This window comes from Dromiciops gliroides, chromosome 1, assembly GCF_019393635.1.
Source record: "Dromiciops gliroides isolate mDroGli1 chromosome 1, mDroGli1.pri, whole genome shotgun sequence".
Taxonomy (NCBI): domain Eukaryota; kingdom Metazoa; phylum Chordata; class Mammalia; order Microbiotheria; family Microbiotheriidae; genus Dromiciops; species Dromiciops gliroides.
Window position 1 is genome coordinate 364,915,524 of NC_057861.1, and position 12,636 is coordinate 364,928,159.

Consider the following 12,636-nt stretch of genomic DNA (forward strand, 5'->3'; position numbering starts at 1 on the left):
TGAGGAGCAGTTCAATAGTGGTTGGGAGGGGTTAATGAGAGTTATTATATAGAAGGTGGGCCTTAAGCTGATTAGACATAATAAAAGAGATTCTAAAAAGGATGAGGTGAGGAAAAATGATTCCTAGGCATGAGGGATAGACTTTTTTTTAATATAGATAAGAGATGGAATGTCATGACATGTGCAAGGTATAGAAAGAAATCTGGTTTGGTTGGAGCAAAAGGAGTAATGCATCCCCAGATTGATAAATGGTCAAAAGATATGAGCAGGCGGTTTTCCAAGGAAAAAAAGTCAAGCTATCAAAGGATTTATGGCGAAAAATTGCTCGAAATTTCTCATTAGAAAGTGGTAAACTAAAACAACTCTGAGGTTCTATCCACACTCATAAGATTAGAACAGTCACCAAAAAAGGGAAAATGGTAAATTCTGAAGAGGCTGTGGAAAATCTGGCACATCGGTTTATTGCTTATGAAACTGTGAACTTATCTAATAATTTTGGAAAGAAATTTGGAACTACCCCTAGCCCTCCAAAAAGTTTTAAACCACACATATACTTTAATCTAAAGAAGGCAATGAAAGAAGGAAAGGACTCAGACACATATACACACACACACACATACTCATATAAAATGCATGGTACACATGTGTATTTTATGTTATATTTTAGAATATGTATTTTGTGTATTTTACATGTAGTATATATGCATTCATATATGAGTGAAATTATTAATTATCTCTTGTATTAATAACCAGTTCTTTATTAGGACTAAGGGTTTTCCCCCTTTCTACTTCCTCATTCAGAAATCAGCCATTATAAGTCATTCAGGCAGCCTTTGAAGTACAGGGCTGATAATGAAAGGGAAATCTCGGATCTGTTCCAAAGGTAAAGAAATTTTAGTTCAGGTAAACCGATGGATTCTGGTCCCTTATATTTTACTTAGTTCTGAGGGAAAAGTGGATTCTCCTTTTTTTCTAGATTACCCTAGGTGAGGTGAGATGGGTATAGATATGTCTCTTTCAACAAGATTTAGTGATCAGAGTCATGTCCCCCAGACCCTCATTATAATAAGTCAACCTCTCATTATAATATTCATCTTCTCACTATGTGTTAACCAATCAAAGTTGGTTACCACCCTCTGGAACATCCACTTGTCCAAGAGCATATAAGCATTGAGTGTGTTCCATGAAGGTTCTTTAGCATCTGAGAATAACACTGATTGCTTCTATTAATTATTGTTAGCATGAATAATAAAATGATTAATTACCCAGAAACTATGCCCTAAACTTTTTATACATTACACAGAAAAAATATTTATAGCACCTCTCTTTCTGATGACAAAGAAGTAAAAACAGGAAAGCCTGAATAAGTTCTGGTATATGAATTTGATGGCATACTATTGTTCTATAATACTGCTTATAAGCGTCTGAAGCTGAATTTTAATTCAGGAAGATAATTTACCCTGACTCTAAGCCCAGCAGTCAATCTACTACACTACCCAGATGCCTCCTAATCCTAGATAAAATAGGGAGTCACTAAAGTTTGTTGAGTGAGAAAGTAAAAATATTAGAACTGTGTTTCAGAAATATGGCTTTGGCAGCTATGAGAAGGAAAGATTAGATAGCAGAGAGATTTAAGGTGGGCAGGTAATTTAGTAAGCTACTAAATGACCCTAGAAAAGGAATGAAGAAGCTATGAACTAGGTTTTTTTTTTGTTGATTATTGTTTTTCCTTCATTCTTTTTAAATTTTTTTTCATTTTAGACTTTTATTTTCCAAATTACATGTAAAAACAAATTTTTACATCAATTCTATTTTAAACTTTGTGTTCCCACTTCTCCTCCTCCCTCCCCACCAACCACCCCACCCTAAGAACTCAAACAATTCAACATAAATTATACATGAGTAGTCATGGCAACCAATTCTACCTTATCTAGGTTGTGAGAGAAAACAGATAAAAACAAAACTTCAAATTAAGGAATTGTCAAAACAAAAATGTGTTTCAGTCTGTTTTCAGATACCATCAGTTCTTTCTCTGTAGATGTACTGCAATTTTCCTAAGTTCTTCAGAGTTATATTGGATCATTGCCTTGCTAAAAATAACAACGTGCTTTCCAGCAGATCATCTTACACTAATGCTGTTATTTTGTATATAGTACATTTCTCTATGCTTCACTTCCTGTGGGTCTTTCCAGGTTTTTCTGATAGCATCCTGTTCATCACAATTTCTATATAGTACCTTGAACTTGACAGAGAATTTTTTTCACAATAGCCCAGCAAAGTAGGTACCATATGTTTTGACATTGTAGTCAATCATCATAACTATTTCCCTCCATCCCATTCCCTTCCAACAATATTCATTCTATTGTGTATCTTATTTTGCCCTAATCCTCCTCTTAAGTGTTTTGCTACTGACTGCCCATTCCCCTGCTCTACCCTCCCTTCATTCACCCTTCTCTCCTTATCCTCATCCCTTCCTACTTTCCTGTAGGGTTAAATAGATTACTTTTCCCTATTGGATGTGTGTGTGTGTGTGTGTGTGTGTGTTATTCTCTCCTCGAGCCCACTCTGATGAGGTTAAGGTCTTTAAGCTAATTCTGCTTTCTAAATTTTTCTTCCTCCCTCCCTCCTCAACTCTCCCTATGAAATCAAGCAATTCAATATATGTCATACATGTGGTGTTATGCTGAACATCTTCACCTCCTCTAATGTGTTTTTCTTTTTACAGCTCCTTCCCCTCTTCTACCTCCCCCCCATCTCCTTCTCCTCCCACTTTTCCTCAGGGTAAAAATATATTATTATACCTGCTTGAACATGTATGTTATTCCTTCTTTGAGCCAATTCTGATGATAGTGAAGTTCACTCATTTCCCCTCTTCCCCTCCCCTCCATAGACTTTTTTTTTTTGATGAGGCAATTGGGGTTAAGTGACTTGCCAAGGGTCACACAGCTAATAAGTGTCAAGTGTCTGAGGCCGAATTTGAACTCAGGTCCTCCTGACTCCAGGGCCGCTGCTCTATCCACTGTGCTACCCAGCTGCCCAGTGATCCATAGATTTTTTCTTGTTTAATTCATGTGAGCTACCTCTCCCCTCCCTCATGCCCCAGTCTATTCCTCCTACCCCTCACCCCTATTTTAAATATGTCATCATGGGTTACCTAGGTGGCACAGTGGACAAAGAACCAGCCCTGGGCCCAGGAGGCCCAGAGCCCAAATCCAGCTCCAGACACCAGAGAACCCACCTTGTTTGCTCCACAAAGAACAAGGATACACAAAAAATAAATGCTTTACAAATACCATCCCTTCATATTCATTTCAGACCTGTGTCCTCTGTGTATTCCTTGCTGAAAAAGTTCTTATGAGTTGGAAGAATTATTTTTTCATGTATTACTGTAAACAGTTTAACCTTTTAATGTCCCTAATGATTTCTTTTTCTTGTTTACCTTTTTACAATTCTCCAGGGTCTTGTATTTGAAAGTCAAATTTTCTATTCAGTTCAGGTCTTTTCATCACAAATGCCTGAAAGTCCCCTTTTTCATTGAAATCCCATTTTTTCCTCTGAAATATTATGAAGAGTTTTGATGGATAAATGATTTTTGGCTGTAGTCCCAGTTCCTCTGCCCTCTGGAATATCATATTCCATGCCCTCCAGTCCTTTCATGTAGAAGCTGCTAGATCTTGCTTTATTATTATTGGAGCTCCACAGTATTTGAATTCCTTTTTTCTAGCTGCTTACAATATTTTCTCCTTGACCTGGGAGTTCTGGAATTTGGCTATAATATTCCTGGAGGTTTTCCTTTTGGGATCTCTTTCAGGAGATGATCAGTGGATTCTTTCAATTTCTATTTTAGCTTCTGCTTCTAGAATATCAGGGCAATTTTCCTCACAATCTTTTGGAGGATGGTGTCTAAGCTTTTGTTTTGGTCATGATTTTCAGGTAGTCCAATGATTTTCAAATTATCTCTCCTAGATTTATTTTCCAGGTCAGCTGTTTTTCCAAGGAGATAGCTCACATTGCCCTCTATTTTTTCATTCAATTGGATTTGCTTTACTGTGTCTTGGTTTCTGATAAGGTCACTAGCTTCCATTTGTTCAATCCTAATTCTCAGGCAATTATTTTTATCAGACAGTTTTTTAATCTCCTTTTCCATTTGGCTTTTCCAACTGTTGACTTTTTTCTCATGACTCACCTGTATCGTTCCCATTTCTCTTTCCATTCCTTACTCTCTTTCTCTACATCTTCCTTCTATCTCTCCTACTTTCTCTTCAAAGTCCCTTTTGAGGGCTTCCATGGCCTGAGACCAGTTCATATTTTTCTTGGAAGCTTTGGATGTAGGGGCCTTGTGGTTGATTTCCTCATCTGAGGCTGCACCTTGATCTTCCTTGTTGCTGAAAAAGATTTCTATAATTCTGAACTTTCTTTGCTCATCTTTTACTTGATTTTAATCACTCCAATGGGGGGGAGGGGGCCTGCTTCTTGGCACCATTCCTGTTCCCAGCTTCAGAGGGTTCCAGGTGTTTTGGTTTAAGGGAAAGCACGTTTTGCTCTCACCTTGGCCTGTTCTCGGATCTGAAAATAACCTCAGGCCTACTTACTAAACAACCAACCAGTAAAGCTTTCTGTGGTGTGGTTCTTAGCTTTGATGAGTCTGTGCCCCTCCCCCACCTGAGCCTCCTGCTGCTCAGGCTTTCTTCCTGGTTCCCTGCTGGAATGGGACAGCCAAATTCTTCCCCCATTCCTGCTGGTATCCCTGCAGTTTCTGCCCCCCACTCCAACCTTGTCCAGCTTATCAGCCCTCTCACCCAACCACATGCTCCGTTCTAGAAGATGCTGGTATGGTTGCTGATTCAGAGGCTCTGTGGTAAATTCCTCAGGCGATGTGTCTGGTGTATCTGTCAGTGTGATCGCAGCATTAGACTTTACTCATGGTTCGGTACGGCCCCCTGAAATTTATCTATAGCTAGAGAATAATCTCAGCCCGTATTTTTGTGTGTTTTTCTGCTCCAGGGGTTTTTTTATTACTGGTTTTTGGTGTGATTGTGTCAGAAGCGCTGTGCGTTTAATGTCTTTCCTCTGCCATCTTGGCTCTGCCCCTGTCTTTCATTCTTAAAGAGGAAAATGACATCAGGGTGATGTCATGACCTGCATTGAATTGGATTTTAAGTGAGGGAAGGCTGTAAGAGGTCACACACCTCACTTTCTCTTCCAGAGCCATCTGGGTACAATGGCAAGACATACATCAGGATGACTGGAAATGGCCTCAGATATTTATAGCAATTGGGATTAAGTGACATACACACACAGCTAGTAAGTATCTGAGGTGAGATTTAAATTCAGGTCATCTTCACTCCAGGGCCAGTGCTCTTTCTACTATGCCACTTAGATGCTAGGGTAGTGGTCATGTGAATGGTGAATAGTTGGATATGAGAAATGTTATAGAAATATAACAAATAAATCATGGTGAATAATTGGATTTAGGGGGTAGGGAGAGTTAGAATTCAAGAGGAATTTCAATGTTCAGAATGTTGTGTGACTAGGATAGTGATGCCATTGACAGAAAAAGGGGAAAAGTGAAATAGTAATTGATTTGGGTGTTGGCAAGGAGAGAAAGAGAACAGGAAAACTCAATTAGAGAAAAAAATGCCTATTGTTTGTTTCATTGGCAGGGCATTTTCTGAATATACCTCACAGTCTGCCTTCTTAGGATGGAGCCAAAAATCTAGTTTGATTCAGTCCACTCCCTGAGGACCCAGTCATAAAAATATGATTAATGAACTTTTGAAAACATAAGAGATGTTACGGCTCAGGAAGATAGAGTTACTTGAAAGCTGACACCAAGGGATTTACATCCCTCAGAATCTTGAGTGATTTCATCAGAGTCTAAAAATCAGGGGCTAAGAGTTCTAAAGGGCCCAAATTTCTGGAGAGTCACTATTTGGAAGCCACGAACTATCTCTGTTTGTAGATCATCAATAATTACCTGCCATGATATTCTGTACATGGAAAGTGTTTAATAACTGCATATGGAAATATAAAAATACATTGAATACTGCAAAATCTAAATCAAGGTAGTACATTTTTTATAATCACTATTTATAAAGAAGAGTGATTAGGGCAATCTAGAATTATGCTGAGTAGAAATTTCCAGCTAGTAACAAATGCTTCTATAGTAGAAATAGAAAAAAAGAGAGGCAAGATTTATAAGCAAAATTTTTGGGGTCTTATATGTAAAAACATGCATGAAAAATATTTTCTTGATTAATGATTTTATGGGTTGCATAATGTGAGGGCCAATATTAATCTTTACCACAAATCATTTTTACCCCAATATACTATGCTTGTCTATCTTGAACAATGCAATATTCCTGAAAATGTTTCCATTACATAGATATCCTTACTATGCCTATACTTATTACCAATAACATTTTGTTAATATTTTTGTCCTTTATTCCCTGTTATCTATGAGCTCCAAAAAAGAAACCAAAAAGTTTTCATGTCAGTCAGTAAATGAATGTGCCAGGATCTGTGGTCAGTGTTGGGATAACTAACAGAAGCAAAAGACAGTCCCTGCCTATAAGGAAGTCATAATCTGATAGGGGAGACAACAAGCACATTTATGAACAAGCTATACAAAGGATAAATAGGGAATAATTAAATCAGAGAAGAACCTAGTGGTTGGGAAAGGCTTCTTGCTGAGAATGAGATTTAGTTGGGATTTTTTTTTTTTTAGTGAGGCAATTGGGGTTAAGAGACTTGCCCAGGGTCACACAGCTAGTAAGTGTTAAGTGTCTGAGGCCAAATTTGAACTCAGGTACTCTCGACTCCAAGGCTGGTGCTCTATCCACTGTGCCACCTAGCTGCCCCTTTACTTGGGATTTTAAGGAAGCCAGAGAAGGCAGTATGTGGTGATGAGGAGAGAGAGCATTCCAAAGGTAATTGTACCATCAGACAATATGTCTGGGGCTGAGAGATGAAGTGTCTTGTTCATGAAACAGCAAGAAGGCTAGTGTCATTTGATGGAAGAGTATGTATCAAAGAGTAAGGTAGAAGAAGCCAGGAAAGAAGTAGAAGGATGTTTGATTATGAGTGGCTTTGAATGCCTAGCTGCATTTGGTACTTGATCCTAAAGGTAAAAGGGAAGTGCTGGAGTTTATAGGGGAATGACATGGTTAGATCTGGACTTTAGGAAAATCAGTTTGGTGGCGAATGGAGGATGGAATGGGCTGAAGAGAGACTTGAGGCAAGCATATACATAATCAGACTATTGGAACAATACAGGCATGAGGTGATAAAGTCATGCACTAAAGTAGTAGCAATGTCAACAGTGGAGAAATGGGCATATATGAGAGATGTTGAAAAAGCCAAATAAACACATCCTGGCAACAGATTGCATATGGGGTGGGGTGAGAAATGGTGAGGAGTCAAGGATGGCACCTAGGTTACCAGCCTGAGAGACTGGAAAAATGAAGTTGTCTTTTATAATTTAAGGACAATAGTGGGGGGCAGATTTTGGAGGGAAAAATCATGAGTTCTATTTTGGACATGGTGAGTGTAAGATGTCTACTAGACATCGAGCTGGAGATGTGTGAAAATGGAGTTACAAAATTGGAGGTCAGCAAGGAGATTGGGACAGAATAAGTAGATGTGAAAATTATCAACAGAGAAATGGTGGGATCATAAGTAAAAGAATATATAGAGAGAAAAGAAAAGGACCCACACATACAGTTAAAGGGCATGATCTGGATAAGGATCCAGCAAAGGAGTTGGAGATAGAGTTATCTTTGAATCTAATTCACTCTTGGCTCTCTATGGGAAATGACTATCATTCAGTAAATATGGAAGAGCTGATTTCTTTTCCATAATTTTAAACATAGCCTTCATAAGAAGTCTCTTCCCTATTCCACACTTTAGAACTAAGCTTGATGCTAGAAATTCCTTCCCAAAATTTATTTTCATGTATATTATCATTTCTAGATTGGGGATGAATATAACAATGAATTGAGCTAGGTCCCGATTAGTATGAATAATGAATTCCCTGAAGTGGTTGTACATATGCAAATTTGAAATTATATGTATATTGAAAATATGATAATTAGTTCTAGTCCAACGGAAATATGCTGTGCAAATTCCAATACCGTAACCATTTCAGAGGATTCAGTGTTTGAACTAATTGGAAACTAGCTATTTTGACACTTGCTTGTTTATCTATTTTCCTAACACTGGAATATTATTTGTGAGATGATTAGCTATAGCAATTTATGCTTTCAAATTAACTTTGAGTCACCCCCCACCGGACTATTGAACTTTCTACTGTACTACTATCAAAATGTCCAACTATTGCTAGCATGAACCCACTTCATTAGGGACATGTTGACATTTTAATTTTTTTCTATTTACCATATATTCAGAGGGGCTCCTTGAATCCCAAACACTTAGCCACCTGCAGTACTTGATGGTGGGTTTGAAAGGGAATAAATCTTGCATTAATTCACAGCACAAAAAGCCTTTCATAGATTGGTTGTGTAATGATTGGAATGACGCCACCTGCTGTAGACTTACTGTAGGAATGCTACAACATGGGCCCTCTCCTCATGTTGGAGCGTTCCTACAGTAAGTTTCCAGCAGGTGGCGTCATTCCAATCGTTACGGTAGGATATGGAGTTAAAAGTAAGGAAACAGATTCTTAGCTGCTTCCAGATCAGAATTTCCTGGTGTAGTGTTATGTTACTAACAGTGGATTTTGGAGAGCATTTGAAATACTGATATTTAGTCATAAAGATAAAAGTATGTTTAAGGTTAAATAAGTAGTTTGGGGGTTGTTATCCATTTTAGTTTATATCCTTACCTCTACTTTTTTCCATTAATGTAAATAATTAAGAGGATATTACAATTTGAAAAGATTTTTTTTATTTTTCTTACCTTCTTCAAGGAAAGAATGCCTTCTCTTGTCTCTTTGTCAGTTGCTATGGCAAAGACTCCAATGCCATCACCATTGATGATTGTATATTTCATGTCAGCATTTGTTCCAGTATCAGCATCATTTGCCTTAATCTTTCCTACAGCTGAACCAACTTGAGCCGATTCAGGAACATAGAGCTGATAGTGTTCTGGGGAGTGGAAATCAACATGAATATTTAAAAAAAAAACTTTAATGTAGATCAGTAATATTTTACATGTAATACAATATAACTGGTAAGATTGTCACATTTTAACACCTGAATGTTTTCATACCCCATAAACAAATATGCTAAAATTGCATATATAAAATTGTATAAGCTTGATTTTCAGGTATAGAATGTTATCTGATTCATAATTGATACAAAAATAATAAACTCTCATTACCTTTATCATTTAGGCAAAAATAACTTTAAATTTCTCAAAGTTATAACTGAATAATAAAGAGTCTTGTGGGTAAAATCTGTCTCAGTATTTGTTAGAAGCCCCATAAATGATGGAGGACATTAAACAATATCTTCTCGTCTTTTTCCCTCTCTTTACATGGACCTCCTCTATCAAGGATAAACCAGTCAAAAGGTAAATTCAGTGTACCTTTGGTTTTCCAACTCATACATAATTCATGAAAGATGACTGAACAAAAAGGAAATGGTTTAGAACCATGGCCTTCACAGGAACAATACATAATAAAAGAAAAGCAGATAAAAAATAATGCAGATAAATATAGTTACCAATAAAATTATATATAAATATATTCAACAAATATATCCTAGATACGTATTATTTGCAGAAAGTTGCATTTATGTCAATAATACTATTAAATTGGTTTATGCAATCAGGATAAAATGAAATAATAAGGTAACATTTTACAGAAAATGAATTAACATTATTATAGGTCTTATATAAGGATGCATATGCAAGGTAGAATATATGATGGGTTATAAGGATTAAACTACTTCAGTAAACTGATACCAAATTAAGTGGTTGCATTGAGGAAGGAATGTTTTCTAAACATGAAGTCCAAGTTCTGCAAAGTTTTGGAGACTGAATGATAAATTCAAAGAATCACGACTGGGCCACCTTGGCTAAAATGTAGAGCACGTAAAATGGAATAATGTTCAATGAGCCCAGAATAAAAAGGCTGGAACCAAGCATCGAAAGGTTTTCAATGACTGACTGAGGAGTTTGCATTCATTCATGAGTGTGGTGATTTGAAAAAAATTATTTTGCTAATTAGTATCACCTCTTTGTTTCAGGACACTAATTAATGTTGTTGTTGTTTTCAGTTGGGGCAAAAAGGTTTGAGAAGGAATGGGGATGAGGGGAAAGTGACATCAGAAACTAAATTTCAACTTTGAGTGCAGGTTATTTTGGAGAAGGGGATGGATAACCCTGTAGAAAATCTAGCGAGTCTCCCCACAAGAATTAATGAAGTGAGGCTATGTGAGAAGGATGTTACAGGCACCAAATCATGAAACTAGGTAACATAGCAAGGTTGTACCTCAGGATGTTATGGAAGAAAGTCAGATATAATGCATGGGGATGGTGATTTCTAGACAAATAATGGGAGGAAATGGAGTTTTCACCTCTAGGGATGAAGCATGGTCTCTGAAGATCTTGTTTCCCTAGAGTAAAGCTGGGATCACTCTCATATGCTTGTATCTATACTTATTTTTTTTCTCTTCAAAGTTCATTATTGGATGAGAATTAGATTTAAAAAGTTCACAATTGGATCAGAATTAGATCAGAAGCTTTTAAAGTTTCTGTTCAGCATGGCTTATCTGGAAAGATCTCCATTGTTCAAGTGCACTATTTTAAATTAATACCATATTTACAAGGTACACAGTAAATACCAGACAGGGCTTCTATTTGTTAATTGCTCAACCTAATTTATTCTCATTTGTTTTCTCATCTCTCATTAGAATTCCAAAACTCTACAAATTCTATACAATTCCACAAATTCTAGTTTGCAGTATTGTATATTGGGTTCTTATAATATTTTTTTTTCTCCTGGGAGAACTATAGGTCTTTTGAATGTGAGAAAGTACAAATCTGTACATATCTGTCTACCTCTGTATGGCATATTTAATTAGGTTTCCATTTAATCTGTTGAATAAAAGCAGGTTTTCTATTTAGAAACCTTTTTTTTTTTTACCCTTAGGGGTGAAGTGTTAGAACAGAAGGACCAGGACCTGTATTTTTATCAATTCCCCAGGGAAGACAACCCTCCAAATACGCCTGACTAATAATGCCAAAATGAAATATAGATAAACTGTATACTGACTATACATAAAGAGAACCACATTATGTTTTCTTGTATTTTTATTTATTTTGTTAAATATTTACCAATTATACTTTAGTCTAGTTCAGGGTACTTGGTAGTGTTTCACATTATCTTTGAAATGTCTGCTCTGACCAGTAAAAGTTCATCACTTGCCCAGTACCTCAGTCAGCATGTGTCAGAATCAATACTTGAATCCAAGTGTTTCTAACTCTAAAGTTAATTCTCTATACACTACCCTAAACTGGAAAGTTTAAACATATGCTAATGTGCTAAAAATAAATTTCAAGTTATAAAAGTAATAATGATGGGACTGATTCACTATAGTGAAACAACCATTAATTTTCCTTGAGAATAAATATTGTGTATAGTGCACTGATTTTAATGACACCTATGATATAAAAAAGAAACATAATTTAATAAAAATAGATTAGTCACCTTGAAAAAAGGATCTGAATTTTTTAAAAAATAAAGGTGATAAGTTAAAAGGTGGGTAAAAAGAGAAGAGATAAAAGGAAGACTTTGGGGAGAGGGAAGGAGGAAAATAAATAATAACAAAACATCCAGGAAGAGAGGATGTGAAGAATGAAAATGACAAAACACCAAAAAGTTAAAAATTCTGAGAAAATGCCCAGCAAGATGAATATTCTACTTAAAATATCTTAGACATTGAGAGAATAGAAGAGATGGATGAAAACAGATAGTAACATGACAGTGATCAATGAATACAACAAACTTTGTGGGATCCTGAAGAAAAACATCACTGAGAAGATCAGCAAATGAGTTAGCACACAAAGCCCAAAAATCTTAAGGGAATCAAATTGGTGAAAAGTGTGGGGACATTTTCTGGATAATGTATTTCACTGAACCTAGAAGAGTTATGTAGATCATTTTAAAACATTTAAGATCAAAGTAGTAGGATGGTTTTAGAGTTGAAGCAGGCCTTAATGATTTGATTCAATTCCCTCATTTCCCAAATGAGGAAACTGAGGCTGTGAAATGCTCAATAGGGCATAGATTATAACACTATATACTATAGCTACTTATTATGCATGCATATTTGAATTCGAATAATGTATAATGATTTATCTATTTTAATAATAAAAGTAATATTTGGGGGGAGGGGTTCCTCAATCTGTGATTCCATTGAATAACTGACTTGCTCATAGTCACACATGATCAAAAGCAGGACTTGCATCTAGAATATCCTATCTCCAAAGGACATCTTTGTCACCCTGTCAGGCAGTTAGGAATGGATACCATTTATTTATCATTTTATAATTAACAAACTGTTTAACATGTGAGACTTCTATTGATCCTAACAACTTCCTCTAGAATTAGGCTCAGTACCTAATTTGTAGATGAAACGATACAGTTTAACATTTATTTATTATTGTGTGATT

General features: G+C 36.3%; 1 protein-coding gene across 4 annotated transcripts in view; it reads right to left on the reverse strand.

Moving 5' to 3' along the window:
- Positions 1 to 12,636, reverse strand: part of CDH18 (cadherin 18) — a 1,453,365-nt gene that overhangs the window by 123,727 nt on the left and 1,317,002 nt on the right. For all 4 annotated transcript variants that reach the window (XM_043968707.1, XM_043968713.1, XM_043968700.1 and 1 more), the window contains one exon: positions 8,917 to 9,104. In XM_043968707.1, the coding sequence (XP_043824642.1) occupies positions 8,917 to 9,104 (188 nt within the window). The remainder of the gene's footprint in view (positions 1 to 8,916; positions 9,105 to 12,636) is intronic.